The sequence below is a fragment of the Nothobranchius furzeri genome, chromosome 1 (assembly GCF_043380555.1).
Source record: "Nothobranchius furzeri strain GRZ-AD chromosome 1, NfurGRZ-RIMD1, whole genome shotgun sequence".
Taxonomy (NCBI): domain Eukaryota; kingdom Metazoa; phylum Chordata; class Actinopteri; order Cyprinodontiformes; family Nothobranchiidae; genus Nothobranchius; species Nothobranchius furzeri.
Genome location: NC_091741.1, coordinates 40,237,241 through 40,258,878, shown reverse-complemented (window position 1 = coordinate 40,258,878; position 21,638 = coordinate 40,237,241). Strand labels below are relative to the sequence as shown.

The 21,638-nt window shown below is 43.0% G+C and overlaps 1 protein-coding gene across 3 annotated transcripts in view; it reads right to left on the bottom strand.

Moving 5' to 3' along the window:
• The window catches only part of ppfibp1a (PPFIA binding protein 1a), a 32,925-nt gene extending 14,269 nt beyond the window's left edge, over window positions 1–18,656 (bottom strand). For 2 of the 3 annotated variants that reach the window (XM_015961193.3, XM_070547792.1), the window contains exons 1-3: window positions 18,474–18,656; window positions 4,526–4,605; window positions 3,468–3,673 (exon numbers count right to left, since the gene is read on the bottom strand). In XM_015961193.3, the coding sequence (XP_015816679.3) occupies window positions 3,468–3,673; window positions 4,526–4,589 (270 nt within the window). In that variant the 5' untranslated portion in view covers window positions 4,590–4,605; window positions 18,474–18,656. The remainder of the gene's footprint in view (window positions 1–3,467; window positions 3,674–4,525; window positions 4,606–18,473) is intronic. The other variant, XM_015961202.3, reaches the window with a different exon arrangement.
• Between the last annotated feature and the right edge of the window lie 2,982 nt (window positions 18,657–21,638).

Below are 21,638 nucleotides of genomic sequence, written 5' to 3'. Positions count from 1 at the left end.
TTTAATGAACCATAAGACATGAGATTCCATAGTAAATATGAAATCTTATGGATCTTTGGGTACTTTTAACCAGAAGATTGGAACTTTTTATTGCAGGGATTATGTAACAACTTCATATTAACTCAGAGACAAAAGAAAGAGAGTCAAGTTTTAAAAGTTTAAAGATTTATTACTAAACCAATTAAAACTAGATTAACTTTAAACACTAAGTGTATGGTGTTACTAAGGTGAAGTGAGACGGAGAATGGTGTAATGTGAAATGTTGTTCAGAACCAGCAAATCCGGAGAAACGATTAGTTCTGGTGGGAATGAAGGTGATGTCTTCGCGCTAAGCTTTGATTTGGAGATTCATAACACACATTGAGACGCCATTCTGTCGGTCTACGTACCCTTGGCGGAAGTCCCCGTCTAGATCAGGAGGTGTAGAGGTCCAGCTTGGACCTTTCTGGAGCCGAAGCCTGTAGAACAGCCGCGGCTGCCGACCAGTCCAGTCTTGAGATACTTCCGGGTCACGACAGTTTATCGGCATCTAGCAAGACCCAAAACGGGGTCGTGATGGTTCAGCTTTTATTCTGAAAGGAACCGTTGCAGCAGTTGGAACAGCAACAGATTTTATCCAGCTCGTCGTTGGTTCTTTTGTTGAAGAGGAAAGTTACGGATTGGCCACTCCATCAACTTCTCTAGAAAGCTTTGACGGTACGGCTCCCATCTACCTGAATCCTCTTGCAAAGGCTTACGTCTCGGCCCGGCCGCTCCAGTCATCACAGGATTGTCGGCTAGCAGTGCCTAACACCACGCTCAGGACAATCCAGACTCTTCTCATGCATCGTTCCACACATGTGGAATGACCTACCAAGCACTACCAGAACAGGGGCTTCCTTTTCAATTTTCAAGAAACTCCTGAAGACCCTGCTCTTCAGAGAGCATCTTCTTAACTAGCACCTTCCCTGCACCCGTCCCCCCTCTCTACTGTCCACTCCTTGTTCCCTCCTCTCCATGACTGATGTCAATGTTGTTGTTGTTATTGTTGTTGTTAGCCTCAAGGGCAAAATGCCGATTATCACTTGTAAGTCGCTTTGGACAAAAGCGTCTGCTAAATACATAAACATAAACATAAAGATGACGTGGGCATAGTTTTATAATTCGGATGTTTTGATTTACGGTCGAATGAAAAGATGACAGATTTACCAAGCACCACCAAAACCACGCCTCCGTCAGATCTGGAAGATTCTGATTGGATCAGTAAAAGCAATGTGTGATGTGGCTTAACCTTTCGTGTAATCAGTCTCTAGTTGGAAACATTTAAAGTTATATTACTTATTATATTCTGTAGGATTATAATATCAAGTAATTAATATTTTCATTTCACAAATTGGTTCACATTTTATTATTGACCAACACTTTGTTTGATTAGCTTATTAAAAATAGAGTTCTTTGATTTATTAAAAAGAAAGAGTCCTTTGTCTTCATTCTCCTCTTGGGCTGGAAAGGAAAACAATTTAGAAGCAGATGCATGAGACCTTGAACAATATCTCATGCAGATTAGTTCTTGCTGAGGAGAGGGGGGGAAATGACTTTTAGGTGGAAAACAGTCATTTCATTCCATTACATGTGTAATGTCTGAAGTTTGTGTGCATATCTGTCTGAGGTGTTTTTTTGCATAGCAAAGTTACCCTCTCTGTGGAGGGTAACTCTGAAGTGCCTTTTTTTCTCTCCCCCTGACTCTATCCTCATATAAACCCTCTGGATCTACAACGGTAGCGCGACTTGTGTTGCGAATGACCACAGTCACCAATTCTTGTCATGTGACTGTTTTCCTCTCATCCATCAAGGACATTAGCAGTAGCTCAGGCTAGTGTTGCTCTGTGGTGAACCTTAGCGCCACCGACATTTATAACGGGAAGGCAATCCTGGTCCTCGAGTGCCGCTATCCAGTATGGTTTAGTTGTTTCCCTGAATCAACACTAGGGTTGTCACGGTGTGAAAATTTAACCTCACGGTTATTGTGACCAAAATTACCACGGTTTTTGGTATTATCGCGTTTTTTTTAAACGAGTTACATTTTCACACAATTATATAAACCCTGTATGTCAGGAAATATTGTCCTCGGTTTGTGCCTGAATTTTGCCTGAAATGTGTTATTTAGTAATTATGTTGTTTATTTGTTTACATTTTTTTCCTTTAGTCTTTAAAATACTAATATTTGCCCATAACTTCTTATTTTATGTCTGTTTGATGTCATCATTTTAAAAATATTAGATCAGATGATACTCAGTACTCAGATACTTTTTTACCCTTACTTGAGTAATATCTCTTTATCAGGAAAATATTGTCCTCGGTTTGTGTCCTTCCAGTGAGCTTTGCAGATGTGGGAAAATGTCATCAGGCAGTAATCATTGTTAAATTCATAATTATTCTCGGAGAGAGACCAACTCTAATCTGCCCCTGGGAGCCCCGTAATGCATAGCGTCATTTCAACATGGCGGTGTCCGCGTCGCAACACGGTTTATATGCAGGTAGCGGCACTGCGGCTGCTTTATGTAGCGACTCGTTGCATTCTCCCTCAACCCAAATCCTCGGATCACGCATTTTAGCTAAAACGCTAACGTTAGCTTGCCTTGCGTTGACTGTAGAGTTGTGGGTGATGGTCACGCAGATGTGCATGAGATTTTAAGCGTTGCTGCCTTTCACAGACACTTTTTCTGGACGCGCAGCAAACAGGATAGCCGTCTTCTATCAGCTGTCCCTCTGCATTCTTCAAATATCCAAAAGATGCCCGTACTTCCCACTTTGTCTTCTTTGAGGGATAATAAATGTCCTGAGCGCTGCCGTCTCCTCCTTTGGCCATTATTTCAGCTTTAGCTTCAAGAAAGTTTTGGTTGTAAACAACAAAGTGCGCATGTGCCGCCGGCAACTTCAGCCGATGATACGGTGGCTGGTAAGGGTCACCGCGCCTACACCGTAGCCACGGTAATCCACCGAGATAATATAGTTTTTAAAAACAAGACGGTTATTATTATTGTCAACTTTTTTACCGGTGTTTACCGCTACACCGGTTACCGTGACAACCCTGATCAACACACCTGATTCAATGGTTGAATCACCTAATCATCAAGTTTACAACAGCAGTCAAGGACCAGGATTGACTACTTCCTGATGCTGAAGTGGGCTGGGACATGCAAATGTACGGTGGTCTGAGTGGGGTACCGATCAAACGACTGCCTATATTCAACAACAAGGTAAATGGAATTCTAGAACCCATTTAAAATCAAACATCCAGAATTACACAAACAATCACGCTCAAAAACCTTTAGAAAAGCCCAAAAGTGACACAATATAATACATAAATAAAACAGACATGTTTTAGGTGCATCATTAATTAATTCAAATCTCAAATGAATGTTAAATCCATTATGTTGCCTTAATTTTGTCCTGCGAAAAAGAGCAGATGTTTTTTTTTTTCTCACCGTTCGCCCGTGCAGCCACTCCGCCAGTCCCTCTGCAGTGGAATCAGGGATCTGACAGCGCAGGTTGTCCCTCTCCTCATTGTCCATCAGCTCCAGCGCCGCTCGCAAGTCCTCCAGGAGGTGCAGAACCCGAAAGCCACCGAGAACAGGCGACGTGGGTGACTGGCAGTCAAACAGCCCATTAGAGTAGTCAATGGCCTTGGAGCCTTAGGGAGGAACAGAGAAGAGTAAAGAGACATTACAGTAAAATATACAAGTAGCTGAACTGGTGTGAAACCTCAAATCAAAGTACTTCTGGATGTTTTAATGTTTTGCACACACACACTGCTAACATGGGAGCTGCCTAGTGAACAGATAAAACCTTCATAATTGCACAAAGAAAGGCTATGGTGTTCTTTTGTTCCAAACCCACAGATGCAAACAGGAAATCTGCTCATGCTGCTTGAATCACGTTGCCTGAGCTACTTGTTCCCATCAGCCTTCTCCTGCATCCATCTTAAATGTCAGCTTTAATGAAGAAGCTCCACGTTACAAAGGGGACACAATAAATAAGCAAATCAAAAATCATCCAGACAACTGCGGTTCTCCACAGCAGTGAGGGAGCGGAGCTGGATGGTGGCTGTGGTTTCTGCAGAAACGGGTGGGAGTCATGTGACCACCCGCCTCACTCCTATTGGAAAGGTCAGCGCTATAATTACACACATCAGCGGAAAAGTGGGGACGCTAAAACTGAAGCCTGGTCTGCTCATCTGCTGCAGCACGATCACACGGAGCGTTGCCTCCAAAAAGAAACTTCACTCCAAACTCAAACAATCACTTGTTTCCATCGGAGCAGGAACCGTGGAAACTTTCCGTAATCTCTCATGAATCGTAGGCAGAAAGGTCCAGTAATCCAGAGGCTGGATTCTCTTTATTCAAAGAGCAGATTGGAGAAAGAGTAGCAGGAAGTCCACTTCTCAGCTTCCTCCTTAATGATTCCCAGGTGTGACCAGACCCTACAGCACTCTATGCCCACTTAAAGGAGACCTCTTTAAAGCCAGGGGGTTCAGTGTGGTCACCTGCGATGATTCCATCCATTTGCTCCAAGGCTGCTGCCAACATCTCGCTGGCGTCCGACATCATCTTCTGCTCGATAAATCTGAAAGAGGAAAAGACACAAGTCGTAAAAGGGTAAGGGAACAAGAGCAACAGATGTTTCTTGCCACACGAGCAGCTGTAAGTGGAGATTTCTGGAGTTTAAACAAACTTCTGTGATTGTTTCAAGCTGAATTAAGAGCAAAAATAAATAAATTAGCGCCTAAAGTATCCTGTCACTAAAATAACTCCAGGACTTAAAACCTCAACAGCAGTTTTAAAAAAGACGTGTGGTGAAGCTGCTTTGTCAGCCTTTTTAATTAAAAACCTGCAAGTCCAATGACAATCCCAGTTCCTACAGAGATCCGCCCACAACATCCTGACATTATCCACAACTCACTATGCATAGTCCAAAACAGGAAAGATGAGCCCCTTCCTACAAGTGGGCAGAGTAATGAACGGCTGCAATCAGCCAACACAGGAAGCAGCAGTTTTCTCCTCACACTTCAGAAGAACTCCTGTGCCCTGATTTATCAACCGTACTTACCAGAGGTGTGGACTTGAGTCACATGACTTGGACTCAAGTCAGACTCTAGTCATTCTTTTAATGACTTCTGACTTGACTTGATACAATCTATAATGACTTACGACTTGACTCAGAATTGAACACCAATGACTTGCGATTTGAATTGACTTGCATCTGTTGACTTGATGATGACTTGATCATATTTGATATTTTAGCACAAAAGTGGCACGACAAGGACAAAAATCATAAATCATTCTTCGTTCTGGGTTTGACTTTTTGCTAAATGCAGCAGCACTTTGTTTATAATCAGTTTCAGTTGTACTTCCTGCTTGTTGGAGCAAATAAATGAAGCTTTAAGAAGCTTTTATTCTGGAATTTATTTAGGTCATTAAATTGAAGTTGGACAGATGACTTGATTATGACTAGAAAATTAAAAGTTTAGGACTTGGACTTGACTTGGACTTCCAGATCATCGACTTGGACTTGGTTGTCTTTGACATGGACTTGACTCGAGACTTGACTGGAAAGACTTGTGACTTGTAAAGCAGTGACTTGGTCACACCTCTGGTACTTACACACAGGTGTGTGTGTGTGTGTGTGTGTGTGTGTGTGTAGCGTAGGAACTAATTCATGCATTGTGTGGTATTCATGCGGTATACATGTGCATGAAATTTTTCTTACATAAGAAAATCTCACTTTGGCAGACAGTAGTTTATTTTATTTTTTATTTTTTTTGGACTTGGCGTGACCAAATATGGTCAATTGAAGGTGTTTCTGTATGTAAACAGAACTGACGCGAGTACCAGGGTATGCACAGGTGGGATGTGTGTGCTGGTGGTGGTCAGAGGGGCCGACAGCGCCAAATGGCAGCCTTTCCTTTGTCAGACGACCCCCCACCCCCAGGGTGGCTGTGGCTACATAGTAGCTTACCTTCACTGTCAGTGTGTCAATGTGAGTGAATGAGAGCGTCTGAGTGTCCTAAAAAGCGCTATATAAGTTTGATGTATTATTATTATTTACCAACAGCCGATTGCAGAGGAACGTGTGTGCGAGAGGCCACAGCATGTTTCATAAATCAGGACTTTGAACGGTCCTTGATGAATGAGGGCCCTGATTTCTAGTAATCATTTGGGTCAGTTGCTTTATATTTCCATTATTCCATTAAGAGAGAAGAGCATTATCAAACATTCGCATGGCACAAGGTTTCATTCTTCCTCTCTAGATGACAACTGCATCACATTAACCCTGCAGTCATGCTGCCTCAGAGACGAAAAAACGGAGTGATCTTCTGAACTTTTTACCCAGAAGCCCTCTTTTCCAGTGCCAGGCTAGGAACAGACGCTCACAGGCCAATCAGGGAATAAGAGCGCCATTCTCCCAGGGGTCTCAGGACTCCCAGCATCGGCATGCTCGGCATGTCAGGCTTTCATAACAAACACCAACAGCGTCCCCGTGACCACTCGACTCTCATCACATGTTAGACTTGTTTTCTAACCCGATCTGATGTGAAGGAGACAGTAAACAGGCCAAGAACTACTAGCTCAGAGTCTCGGCTTCAAGCATCTCATTGTAAGGAGGGAGGGGGGGGGGGGGTAAGGACCACAGGCTCTGCTTCATTTCCTCCCTCTCTGGGGTCACCGTGCCGCGCCCCGTGGGGTAAGCACCGAGCATTAAGAGTGTAATTAAACCAATGACCTCAATATGTGAGCCGAGGTTTGTGGTTCAAACAAGCAGGCTGAAGTGTTTTGAGTCGTTATAAAAACAGACAAGAAAGAAAAAGATCATATTCTCACAGAAGTTTGAGTATTTTTCAGAAAACATATTTATTCACAGAAACCCCAAAACAACCTGCTTTTCTATTTAAGTCTAAAGATGCACTGGAGACTGGTCCTCTCGTTTAGACCTCTGCTGGTCAGGTCCTCTCGTTTAGACCTCCGATGGTCAGGTCCTCTCGTTTAGACCTCTGCTGGTCAGGTCCTCTCGTTTAGACCTCCGATGGCCAGGTCCTCTCGTTTAGACCTCCGATGGCCAGGTCCTCTCGTTTAGACCTCTGCTGGTCAGGTCCTCTCGTTTAGACCTCCGATGGTCAGGTCCTCTCGTTTAGACCTCCGATGGCCAGGTCTTCTCGTTTAGACCTCCGATGGCCAGGTCCTCTCGTTTAGACCTCCGATGGTCAGGTCCTCTCGTTTAGACCTCCGATGGTCAGGTCCTCTCGTTTAGACCTCTTGAGGTTTAGGTCGGTTACCAGGATGTTTCTGATCTAAAAGCCCTCAGATGAGAGCTCACCTCAAACAAGTGTTGGTGTGGAGTAATTATGATTAATGAGGGCCTCGGTGACCCACAGCGAGAGGAGGAGGGAGTGCTACGCTCTACAAACATTCCTGAGGAGGTTAGCAGGCCTGCAAACTCCACATCAGTGCCTGGTACCACCACCACACTGACCTTTATGACCTCCTTCCTTCCTCTCTTCACTAAATCTCCCGAGAACGGGGTTTTCCTGAAAAGCTTGTGCTTTATTTAGTACGTCAGGATGGGGTCAGAAATATTCTCCGATGTCTAACAAATCAAATAAAAACAGAGACGTGATCTTGCTGACTGTTGTCTGTGTTGCCAGAGCCTAAAATAGCCATGATACTCTGTGACATAAAGCTCTTTTGTTGTTCATGGTTTGTTTTGACTCCATCGCATACAGCACGCCACGCGGCTCCAGTAAATACACCAGAAGCGTATTCATCACTGACTACAGAAACAAACTTGTTTAGACCGGACTGTCACACAGATGCTCTGAGATAAAACTCCATCAGAACAAGTTTGGACAATATCAGATTTATCAGACACTGAAACCAAGACCAAAAACCTGCTAACGCAGAATCAGGGAGTTTCAACGAGCTAAAAGACAGAAGTTCAGAGTTTTTCTGTTTTAGCAGAAAATGTGACAGAATGAAAAGTTCCAGGAGTGAAAACAGACAGCTCCTGGTCACAATCGCCACGTGAACAACAGCCTGTCAGCAAAACCTCTCAGGAGTGAACAAACATTACTATTTTCTCACAAACTGACAACTTTGACCAGCTCTGCACTAAAATGTTTATATTCAAATTAAAAAATACATGTGAACACGTTCAACTGAGTATTAGATAAGAGTCACCTTTTTTTTACCTCCAAAATAAAAAAAAATGTTATTAAAGCAGTAAAACCATCCATTTAGAGTCCTTAGTTACTTGATTTACAGAACACGAATCAGTCTAATGAGATTTCTCTTTTGCTGAGTTGTCGGTTTAACATCAACCAGATGGACTAATGTAGGAGAAAGACTGGGATTATTAGACCAGACACACTCCTCCACCGGTGCCTCTTCCTTCAGCCTACTTCCAGCTGTGGTGCAGATGTGCATTTCAGAACCTGACTAGTAGTAGAAGATGTATTACTTGGAGTAAAAGCAGTTATAAGCAGCAGCTGGAGTTAAGATTTGGTCTCATTTATTTGGGGGCTATCAATAAGAACCATGATTTTATAAATCTGAGACAGAGACAGAGTAGTGTTAGAAGTGTTTCTAATTCTAGATTACAATACCAGACTATGGTCACCTTAGTCCTCTGCTCTTCAACACAATGGTTTTATTTCAACTACACCACAGTAGAATAGTTCAACTAATTTCTGTGCAAAAATGGTCTGATGTCCATTTTCTGTTAGAATCGGAACCGCTCTAAATAATATCAAAGATATGAGCCACTGGGCTGTCGGTCAATACAACCCTGAGGATTTACCCACCTCTGTACAACTCCTCTCTGACTGGTCATACCATTGTGCCTAAGGTGCATTCACTAAAGCCAGGCAATGACAAAACTGCGTTTTTCAATAATTTCCTAAGGTGAAAAAACATTTGGGGCTTGATGAGAATTGTTCGGGGCTAGAGATGGGAATGCCCAAGCCAGGCGACACTGCTAGATCTACATCATACAATCAATTCAATCCAAGTTTATTTATATAGCGCCAAATCACGACTAGAGTCGTCTCAAGGCACTTCACACAGTAAACATTCAAATACAAGTCAGTTCATTAAGCCAATCAGTAAAAAGTTTCCTATATAAGGAACCCAGCAAATTGCATCAAGTCACTGACTAGTGTCAGTGACTTGATGCAATCCTCACTCCACACTCTGGATAACCTAGCCTTTTAGATGGAGGCAGGGCAAGGGAGAGCCGTCTTTACCGACTGTACACTCCACCTCCCTCTACTCCCCCACTTGTCCAGATCTAGGCTAACATCAGATTTTAACCATAGGCCCTATCAAATAAAAATGTTTTAAGCCTGGTAAAAGTAGACAAGGTGTCTGCCTCACGGACTAAAGCTGGGAGCTGGTTCCACAGGAGTAGGGTTGGGCATCATTTGATTTTGAACGATTCCAATTCCTTGTTTCGATTCCGGTTCCTATCGATTCCTGATTCTGATTCTTTCAAGACATGACATGTTTTACATGAGCCAGCTAAACACAGGTCCTACTTGATGAAATAATCTCAACTTCAACATGAATTTTAATTCTATGAACAACATCACCTTCATTTAGACAAAAACATGTTTTGGAGGAAAAAAAGAAAAAGACTTGCAGCACAACCAGTGTGATTGTTTCTGACCACAACCAAAGTCTGGAAGAAGCCTCTGGGATGAGAGGCTAAATGTCTCCAACATATCCAGGAACGTCCAGCTGTTTTCAGCTAAAACTCTCAGGATGATCATGTCCAGGATGACTGAGAACTACACCTCCATGCTGCAGCAGCATTCAGTCAGAACAGGAAGTGAAACTTAAATGTAGCTGCTGTCAGTAACAATCTAACTGATTTAAACATTAAAACTCTCAACAGAAATAGTTCAGAAAGGAAATTTAAATGTTCACAACTTTGTGTGTGATTTATTATTATTATTATAATTATTTATTGTGGCAGAAGCTGGTGTGGTCCACCACAGAAGCTGCTCTAGCATGATGACTTTAATTATTCTACAGGTTATTGTTCAGCCTTCTGATGCTCACGTGTGCGTTGTTATTTCTGCAGTGAGACAAGCTCACCTCACACCGTCCAGAGTTTGTTCTTTAAAACTTCTATTAAATCCACCGTGTTGACGTATTCAACAAGTTTCTTCTACTCTGCAGGAGTTAAAGTTTACAACACGGAGTAAAAGTTCGGCAGATGCGTTTGTTTATATCTGGGTGGGGGGACTCTGTGCTGCACACAGACAGCTGGTGTGATCAGCTCTGAAAAGTGTTGATCACAATTTGCAGATCACGTTTACTTTTCACTGAGAATGGCTGCGGATTCCTCTTCCGTCGGCCTTCTAGGAATCAAAACTAGGAATCGAAATAAAAAACTATGAATGATTCCGGGAAAAACCAACAGTTGGTCCCAGTTCCAATCGATGCTCAATGCCCAACCCTACACAAGAGAGGAGCCTGATGGCTAAAAGATCTGCCTCCCATCCTATTTTTAGATATTCTGGGAACCACCAGTAAACCTGCAGTCTGAGAGTGAAGTGCTCTGTTAGGAACATATGGAACAATCAGGTCGCTGATGTATGATGGAGCTTGATTATTAAGAGCTTTGTATGTGAGAAGGACCTTAAAATCTATTCTGAATTTAACAGGCAGTCAGTGTAGGGAAGCTGAGACAGGAGAGATCATATCGCTTATCAGACATGAAAACGGGTCAAGGGTGAAAAAGGTGAGAACATGTCCCAGTCTTGTCCTCAGCTCTGAGGACGGAGACAGAGGATATCAGGTGATGGGGGTGTTGGTCTGGGGGTCTCCCATAGAAACTTTTAGTGAGCAGATGTCATTTCCCACATTTCAGTGCTTTTAACAGGTTATTTAATTATATTTAAATGAATGTTTTTAAATTAACAACTTAAAAATTGAGCTTTAAAAACTATATCAATTGTCTATTAAATCATATAAAACAATAACATGAATTAACATGTTTGGCCTGGTTTGTTATTTTTGTTTGTGACATGTGACGTCCATTTTGTCTCTGAGAAGAAACAAGCAAACAAAAAAAAAACATCAACTCAAAAAGTAGACTAAAGTTTCCTCCCAGTTTTCTTAAAGTTGAATTTAACATAAATTCAAGTCATGAAACAGAATAAAGTGCAGCAAGAACTTTTACAGGCTGACACAGCAAAACAACATGATGATTTTTCTTTGACTGTTCTGAGCTCTCATCTCCTCCGTGTCTGACCCAAGTCCGATCCGACCCGTCGGGCTTACTCCGTTCAGGTTCAGCTCGTACAAGCAGGGAAGAGCTGTCTGGAGGTCTATACTGGACAGGAGACCTCCACAATAGATGCGCTCATGCAACTCACGTGTCACCGGTTCCGATGGATTTTTTATTTTTTAAACTGTTGGTGGGGTTTCGGGGGCATCTTAAAAATCCTCTTGAATATTTCCCCTAGCGGATAACATTGAAACTAGTTAAACTGTAAAAGCCGGTCTCGCTGTAATTAATTAATTAATTAATTAATTAATTACCGTTTTATTTAAATTTTTAACAACAGATCACTTCTGTAAGGTAGCTTGAACAATAAAGTAATAAATAACAAATTCTTCACTTTGGGACTTTATTGCAAATATAAAAAGTCTAATATAAAAACAGATAGCACACCTGGCAGGGGTCTATTTTGCCTCGGCCCCCAAAATACTTAGATACGTCCCTGGGCATGGGACGGAGTTTTGAAGATGATCTGAATTGTATCAACTATATAAATACTGCATGCTGATAAATTATTGCTTTACACAGGTACAAACGTGTAGTAGGATCAATCTACCTACATTTTATTTTTTTAAGAACTTTGTTTAGTTTTCTTGGTTTTTATTTTCCTGTCTTCCTGTCCTGTCTGTCTCTGATCTTCCTGCATCTCCCAGTCCTCTAGAAAAACTCCTGCCTGCTTCCTTCTTTTTCACCTCACAAGTAACTTTTTAACTAGCGGATCAAATTGATCTATTGACCGCAAAAAAAGTGGAGTGTGCGCTGCGCTGCCCGGCTGCGCAAGTGACGAGCGCTGCAGCGCGAACGCGTCCACACGTCATGCTCAAATACAGACAGAACTTACCTGAATTTTGGGACATGGAACGTCACCTCGCTGGCAGGGAAGGAGCAGGAGCTTGTGGCAGAGGTTGAGCGGTACCGGCTAGACATAGTCTGACTCACCTCGACACATGGCAGTGGCTCTGGAACCCAAGTCCTTGAGAGGGGGTGGACACTCTCCTTTGCTTGAGTTGCTCCGGGTGAGAGGCGGAGGGCTGGGGTTGGCTTTTTGTTAGCCCCAAGACTCTCTGCCTGTATGTTGGGGTTTACCCCGGGGGACGAGAGGGTAGCTTCCCTGCGCCTTCGGGTCGGGGAACGGGTCCTGACTGTTGTTTGTGCTTATGGGCATATCAGTTCAGAGTACCCACCCTTTTTGGAGTCCCTGGGACGAGTGCTACATAGTGCTCCATCAGGGGACTCCATTGTCCTGCTGGGGGACTTCAATGCTCACATGGGCAATGACAGCTTGACCTGGAGGGGTGTGATTGGGAGGAACGGCCCGCCTGATCTTTTCTCGAGTGGTGTTTTGTTATTGGACTTCTGTGCAAGCCGCCGGTTGGCCATAACGAACACCATGTTCGAACATAAGGATGCCCATCAGTACACTTGGTACCAGGGCAGCCTAGGTCGCAGGTTGATGATAGACTTTGTAGTCGTATCATCTGACCTGCGGCCATATGTTTTGGACACCCGAGTGAAGAGAGGAGCAGAGCTGTCAACTGATCACCACCTGGTGTGGCAGTTGCCGAGGCAAAATCTCGGGCGTGGGAGGAGTTTGGTGAGGCCATGGAGAAAGACTATCGATCGGCTACAAAGAGGTTCTGGCAAACTGCCTGGCGCCTCAGGAGAGGAAGGCAGTAACTCGCTCACACTGTTTACAGTGGGGATGGGGAGCTGCTGACGTCAACTGGGGCTATAGTCGGACGGTGGAAGGAATACTTTGAGGAGCTCCTCAATCCCACCTACGTGCATTCCGAGGAGGAGCCAGAGCCGGGAGACCTGGGGATGGACTGTCCAATCCCGGGGGTAGAAGTTGCTGAGGTAGTCAAACAACTACACAGCGGCGGAGCCCTGGGGGCGGATGAGATTCATCCTGGGTATCTCAAGGCTATGGATGTTGTAGGGCTGTCATGGTTGACACATCTCTGCAACATTGCGTGGTCATCGGGGGCAGTTCCTGTGGAGTGGCAGACCGGGGTGGTGGTCCCCATCTTTAAGAAGGGTGACCTGAGGGTGTGTTCCGACTATAGGGGGATCACACTCCTCAGCCTCCCTGGAAAGGTCTACTCCAAGGTACTGGAGAGGAGGGTCCGATCGATAATTGAATCTCAGATTGAGGAGCAGCAATGTGGTTTTCGTCCTGGCCGTGGAACTGTGGACCAGCTCTATACCCTTCCAAGGGTGATGGAGGGGGCACGGGAGTTTGCCCAACCAATCCACATGTGTTTTGTGGATTTGGAGAAGGCTTATGACCGTGTCCCCAGGGGCACCCTGTGGGGGACGCTCCAGGAGTATGGAGTGGGTGGCGTTCTGTTAAGGGCCATTCAGTCCCTTTACCAGAGGAGCGTGAGTTTGGTCCGCATAGCCGGTAGTAAGTCGGACCTGTTCCCTGTGAGGGTTGGACTCCACCAGGGCTGCCCTTTGTCACCGGTTCTGTTCATTACCTTTATGGACAGAATTCTAGGCGCAGCCGTGGTGTGGAGTGTGTCGAGTTTGGTGGCAGGAGAATCTCGTCTCTGCTTTTGGCAGATGATGTGGTCCTCCTAGCTTCATCCAGCTCTGACCTTCAGCTCTTGCTGGGTAGGTTCACGGCCGAGTGTTAAGCGGCTGGGATGAGGATCAGCACCTCCAAATCTGAGACCATGGTTCTCGACCGGAAAAGGCCAACTCCGGGTCTGGGGAGAGGTCCTACCTCAAGTGGAGGAGTTTAAGTATCTCGGGGTCTTGTTCAGGAGTGAGGGTAGGAGGGATCGGGAGATCGACAGGCGGATTGGTTCAGCGTCTGCAGTGATGCTGATCTCCTGGACGCCTCCCTGGGGAGGTGTTTCGGGCATGTCCTGCCGGCAGGAGGCCCCCGGGTCAACCCAGGACACGTTGGAGAGGTTACATCTCCAATCTGGTCCGGGAACGCCTTGGGGTCCTGCCGGAGGAGCTGGTGGAGGTGGAAGTGGGGGAGGATGGTCTGGAGCTCCCTAGTTGGGATGCTGCCCCCGCAACCCGGACCCGGATAAGCAGAGGAAGACGACGACAACAACAACTTACCAGAGCGAAAATGAATGGACACGAATGACTGTGTGTTAATTATATATTTTTTGGTGACGCCTAGGGATGGGTACCTTTGACATTTGAATCGATCCGGTACTAATTACCGGTACCTACGAATCGATACCGGTACTTAACGGTACCAATTTTCGATACTTTTGAGTGTTTATTTTAATTCTCTTTTATAATTAAATATATCTTTTTCTCAATATATAACAATATTTGATAAATATCACGATAAATAACATACAACTGTTTGTATTTTAACATAGCCCTTGTAGTTTTATAAGGTGATAATTAAACTGAAGCAAAAATCTTTACTGTGAACTAAATTTACTGTGTATCTTCATTCCTTTTGCCATCTTTTTTCATTAGATTTTTCCTACTGGGAAGTTAGAATTTCCGAGGAGAATGCGAACGCACCGTTAGCTGATAACAATAGTAGCAATGGAAGCTAACGTATCAAGCTAACGATATCTTAAACAGTTTATTTAGCTGCTGGAGCAGATTAAAACGATACCTCACACTTAGATCGTCACTGGTTTCGTCTTCACCCGTCACATTTAGTAAAGTGAAGCCAAACTTTAGAGCGCGTTCATGTTGTTCTAGTCGGAAAATCGGAGTTCCGAGGAGAAAGCGAACGCACCATTAGCGAAACGGAAGCTAACATATTAAGCTAATTACATTTACCTACCGGAGCAGATTAAGATGAGGATGTCTCACTTAGATAGTTGTCGCTGGTTTCATCATCCAGTTACCCATCACATTTAGTGAAGTGGACCCAAGCTTTAGCGTGCGTTCTCTCTACCATGCTGCTCTGTTTACAACTGGTTCACAGCAAGCGACGACAAAACGCTCTTGCGCATGCGCAGCTGTCTTGGCAAGTTCTCGTTATGAAGGATGGGTACCGAAACGAGGCACCGTTTGAAATGACGTGAATCGGTGCTCGGTCGGTTCTATGGAATTCGGTCGGTACCTTAAAAAGTACCGAATTCGGTACCCATCCCTAGTGACGCCACTTAGAAACTTAGAAAATGTTACTGTGGCCGTGTGCAGAACGCAGCTGGAGTTCAAGAAAAATTAGCAGTCTGCCTGCCGCTTTCTGCATCTCTACCCAAAAGAATCCCCGCTACTCTGAGTCCTATAATAAAGGTAGAAACTGGATCTCTTTAGTGCTCCTTCTGGGTGTGCAAGGTAAGGGCATCAGGGGAGCCTGACAAACTTTAAGGAGAACCAAGTTGCTCTCCTGTAATTTGAACCCAGTATCCGAGTATGGATCAGGGCTTGGATCGGGAAGTAAAGCCCGAGTCCCGATCAGTCTGAAACCACGTGATCGGATTGGGACATCCCTACTAGAGACCACTGCATAGAATTAATGAAATGAGTGAACCACACCTTTAAGATAAACTAATACTTATATTAAAGAAAATTTTCATTTTACTTTTAACTTTTGGACAACCATGGATTAAGCTGATCGATACTGGGCGATTCCAGTCACCAGACAGTATTGATCATCTCTAGACAAGCAAACACTGATGCTGCAGAGTCCCACCTCTTTGTTCAGAGTGATTTATCAGCAAATGTATGAGTAGAAATAGCCTGTATGGTTATTTTTGGTTCCCCATACACAATAAAGACAAAGGTATGACATGTGAAATGAACTTCTGAATAACAACCTAGCTCCCGTCCCACACTGTCCCATTGTTTACCCTCTCCCCCTGCACAGATGTTGTGGACTTGAGGTCTGAGCTGCTGTGAGGTCAGATTGCTTGACAGAAGCGTCAGCTCAGACTTTAAACTAGTGCTTTATGTCTTTCTGCAGCAGCGGCGGCCACACTGATTCGCTGCACAAACAAGTCTTTGTCTTCCACAGACTCACATGGTAGCACAGTAACACTGATCCCAAGTTACTGCAGTTTTTCCATGCGCCCCAACTACATCAGAGGCAAAAATCACATTAGAAGAGGGGGGGGGAACTAAAGCCAGAGGAAATGAGTAAGAGAGCCAAGAAAAACCAGACTTCTTTGCTTTTGTTCCCAAACGTTTAACAAAGAAGAAGCCTCAAGTTTTCATGTCCTAATCTCCAAGTGGATAAACTCAGATGATGGGTAAAATAACACGACAGGACTACAATTTGCATGTGTCCAGAATTATGAGTTGAAATAATAAACAGGATGCCAGCAGAAGCATCCACACACTCCGGAAGACCTTCACATGGCTTTGACAGGAAGCGTTTCCTGGTACGTTGGAGAAACTCCTTTCTACTCAGAAACGGCCATTTTCCAGTAATCCCACCACCAACAGCTCCACATTCATGACAGCACTTTAGTCCCACCACTGCAGACAACAAACTGCTCCATTTGGACGAGAATTCGTACAGCTCACGTATAAAATTAAGCCTGCTGCTAAGTTCATTTGATTCAGATGTTTTAGATTAACTTAATGGTTTAATTTGATTTAAATGGCATGTAAATATCCCAATATATCAAGTGGTCTAAAAGCGACACCTCCCTTCTTTCAAATTACACCACAGCTAGAGAACTGTACCAAGAATGCGAGGAATGCAAGCATCAGGATAAAAAGGTCCTTGAGATAGAAAGGATAGTGTTAAGTTTGTGGACACGTGGTTTCAGGAAAGATAAAGATGGGAAACTTAAAAAAAAACTAGTCAAAATCAGACTAGGAGCAATAAACTCATTTTATTGCCATCGCTTAAGTAAGCAAAGTGACTGATACTAGAGGATTAAAATATTTACATGTGCAAGTGCACATCAGTTTGGGTTTTGTGAGCTCTGTGGGAATAAATACGGTTATTGACTTAAAGGAAAAAAAAATCTTTTGTTATGTTTTCTGTTCTTTGCCTGAAAGCCAAGAACCCAGGGGTCCGCTGGGGGCTGCCAGCAGGTCACTCAGATTTTTAGAGGTCTTTTTATTCCTCTATCTAATGGAGATGTTTTCCCAAATACAGGCTTCAGAAGTCTGAGACCAATACTAGATGAAGCTTGACACGGGACCACAACTGAATCTGAATTCAGGACTTTTAAAGCAATTGTGAAGCTAAAGTGTGAAGTTCAAGTTGGCAGTGATTCTAAAGGAGGCACAAATTTAGAATAAGTTCCAATTTGTGATACAAACTAGTTCAATATTTTATTATTTCAGAATTACAATATGACAAAATGAGAAAATTATTTATAACCCTATGATAAAAACAGGTGATCGAGATTTTTGTAGATTTGAGTTTGTTTTGTTTTTTTTTTTACAAAAAAAAAAGGTTTAAAATGTGTTAAAATCTTTTTTTTTTTGTCTGTCTTTGTTAAACTAATTGAGGTCACAGCAAAATCTCCATTCCAAAACTGGCTGCAATTATCTCTTCCCACTCCTTTATTCAACTAAGCACCAGTTCCTGCTATAAAGAAAAGATCTATGTTCATTTTAATAAGCAAAACTTTCAACCTTAAAAGAAAGTATAAAAGCATTTTGTTGATTTTTCTTTTAATAACGGAGCCTCATCTAAACTCCGTATTGGCAGATCAGAGCTGTACAAAAATCACATTCTGGTATCGGCCTTGAAAACACCATCAGTGTATCTGTCCTTGCCGTTTGTAAGAGAGAAGATTCCATCTTCTAAAAGATGGCCAGAGATCCCAACTTTCCAAAAAAATAAAAATAATTTTTACTGGATACTCTTTCCTGAAATTCTTATTTTGAAGAACTGCCTTTGAGGAGACATGAAGGAATTTATCCGAATAGCGATGGAACTGGTTCAGAAGACCCTCTCGACTCTTTACCTACAGTCAAATTAAATAGCGAAAAGTACAGTTTTGACTTATTTCAGCCCAAATACTGCACGCGCCACGGTAAAAGCTAATATTAAAAGTGCCTACCAAGTTAACGAGCTACGCTCTTTGTTCACGTGCTAGCTTACAGACAAACAAACCACCGAAAAGCTACAGTAAGTTCACGTTTAAGACAAACAAAGCAGTTTTAGCGTATGTGTCCATTAGTAGCCTCTCCGAAGCCTCGAAGAAACAGTCATTCAGACAAAAACCTGACAGAAACGTTGGTCAACTCACCGTTTTTGGTGGAAAAATGTTTAACAAAGCGTCCGGTAGACTCGGGAAGGCTCCCCCCAAAAACTTTGTGGACTTTTCACCGGAGCGGCATGCTTGGCTTTCACCTTCCCATTGAGTTTGTCCATCAATTGAAGTTTTTCGTTCAAGCCATTCAGGACGGAGTCAAGCTAACGGTTAGATAACTAATATAGGAAGTTGTACCTTCAGAATAAAAGCACTTCCGTCAAATCTGAAAATTTGAATATTTCTGGCAAAAAAAAATTCACGATGAATCAAACAAATTGGATTACCTCCAGAGGTGTGACCAAGTCACTACTTTGCAAGTCACAAGTAAGTCACAAGTCTTCCCAGTCAAGTCTTGAGTCAAGTCCAAGTCAAAGACAACCAAGTCCAAGTTGAGTCCAAAGTCAATGATCTGGAAGTCCAAGTCAAGTCCAAGTCCTAAACTTTTAATTTTCAAGTCATAATCAAGTCATCTGTCCAACTTCAATTTAATGACAATGATAATAAATAAATTCCAGAAATAAAGCTTCATTTATTTGCTCAAACAAGCAGAAAGTGCAACTGATATTAGATTATAAACAAAGTGCTGCTGCATTTAACAGTAAATCAAACCCAGAACGAAGAATGATTTATGATTTTTGTCCATGCCGTGACACTTTTGTGCTAAAATATCAACTATGCTCAAGTCATCATCAAGTCAACAGAAGTCGATTCAAATCACAAGTCATTGGCGTTCAAGTCTGAGTCAAGTCGTAAGTCTTTATAGATTGTATCAAGTCAAGTCAGAAGTCATTAAAATAATGACTCGAGTCTGACTCGAGTCACACCTCTGATTACCTCAATGTAACAAAGACATAAATTAAATTAATGAGGTCAAATTAATGTTGTACAATTTCCTACCTGAATAATAACCTCACAAGCCTAAAATTATTGCCAGCAGTGTTTTTCATTATTTATTTATTTTCTTTAGTAGTAAACATCGTAGCAGAATTTTCTCTAACATTCAAATCAAAAGGATTTAGAGAAAAATTCTTATAACATTTTTTACTAAAATAAAGACAAAATGTAAATAAAGGGCTCTTGTGTGAAAGAATTTAACATATTATAGTGATCATTCCATAATTAAAATATCTGAAATGCATTAAATAAGTTAAGACCTTTTGGAATATGTTATTTAGGCCTATTCATTATTAAATACTAAAACAAACCCAAAAAGTTACTCAGTACATTTCTGATTTAAATTGCAGACTTGAAAATAACTCAAATCCTTTAAGTATTTAAACATATAAATAAATGTTAGATTTTCTTTATGCTTTCAGCTTCCTTTTTTATTTTTTTATTTTACCTACTTACTTTTGCTGAGGGAAATATGGCTAAATAAATAGTAAACATGCTGAACATGAAGTAAACATTAAAGAGATACTATAGTTGTGCTTGCTTTTGTCACTCACTGTGCTTATACTGAAAATAAAACCTATCTCCTCGCTGTGAGTTTGTCTTTTCAGCACCTTAATTTAACTGCTGAAATGTCTCCCCCGCCTTCATTAGTTTCTAGAGGGGCGGTCCATCACTAAATGAAACAAATCAGCTGTGTTCACAATCTAAAACATGCAGAAAACGTGCTGGAAGCAGACTCCAGCTCCACCATGCCAGCTCTACTCCACTCCACAGCTCCCTCCACCAGTGGCAACTCTGAAGTTGCAAGTCCGGTATTCTGGTCACAGGAAGCACTAGGGTCTGAGTGGCTTTTCATTAACCCCGTAAGGGTCATTTTAGCATTGGCTCAGGAAAATTAATTAAAAATATGAAAATGTTGCATAGTATCCTATCCATCCATTCATCCATCTATTTTCGGCCGCTTATCCGGGGTCGGGTCACGGGGGCAGTAACCTAAGCAGGGAGGCCCAGACTTTCCTCTCCCCAGCCACTTGGGCCAGCTCCTGCGGGGAAAGGGGTCCCTTGGCTAGCTGAGAGACATTGTCCCTCCAGCATGTCCTAGGTCCTCCTTTAGGTCCTCTCCTGGTTGAACGGGCCCGGAAAACCTCATCAGGTAGGCGTGCAGGAGGCATCTCAACTGACTCTTCTCGTTGCGGAGCAGCAGCAGTTCTGGTCTAAGCCCCTCCCGGATGACCGAGCTTCTCACCCTATCCCTAAAGGAGAGCCCAGCCTGTGGAGAAAACTAATTTCCACTGCTTGTACCTGTGATCCTGTTCTTCCGGTCACTAACCAAAGCTCGTGACAAAAAGGGTTTTTATCATTCATCACATTATTTTTAACAGTACTGTTACCTGTTCTCTTATTCTATTGTTTTTTTGTAGGAATTTTTATCCTTGATTATTTATGCTATGTTCTTATGTATTTTACCTGATTTTCATGCTTTCATTGTGTTTTGTTGATTTGTTCAAGCATTTGGCTCGTTTATGTACAGCACTTTGGTTAGCTGCCATGCTGTTTTGAAATGGTGCTTTATAAGTAAATTGGTATGGTATGGTGACCATAGGTGAGGGTAGGAACGTAGATTGACCGGTAAATCGAGAGCTTCGCCTTCCAGCTCAGCTCTCTCTTCACCACAACAGACTGGTACAACATCTGCATCACTTCTCTCTGGAATCCCCGAATAGACTTTTCCAGGGAGGCTCAGAAGCGTGATCCCCCTGTAGTTTGAACACACCCTGCGGTCTCCCTTTTTAAACAGGGGGACCACCACCCTGTTCTGCCAGTCCAGTAGAGATGATTTCCAAATTCGGAACTTTTTAAGGCACCGACCAAATTCCACTGAGTACCGATTCATGTCATATGAAACGGTGCCTTGTTTCGGTACTTGTGCCATGCTGTGGGCGAGCTATAAACAAAGCGAGGAAGTGTTCTGAAGTTTGGGCCCACTTCACTAAATGCGATGGTCTATTGGGTGATGATGAAACCAGCGATAAATATCTGAGTATGAGGCATCTTAATCTGCTCCAGCAGCTAAATAAACTGTTTAAGTTAATGTTAGCTTGATAGTTTTTTCTCGACCAGAAAAGGGTGGCTTGCCAACTCCGGGTCGGGGGAGAGGTCCTACCTCAAGTGGAGGAGTTTAAGTATCTCGGGGTCTTGTTCACGAGTGAGGGTAGCATGGATCGGGAGATCGATGGGCGGATTGGTTCGGCGTCTGCAGTGATG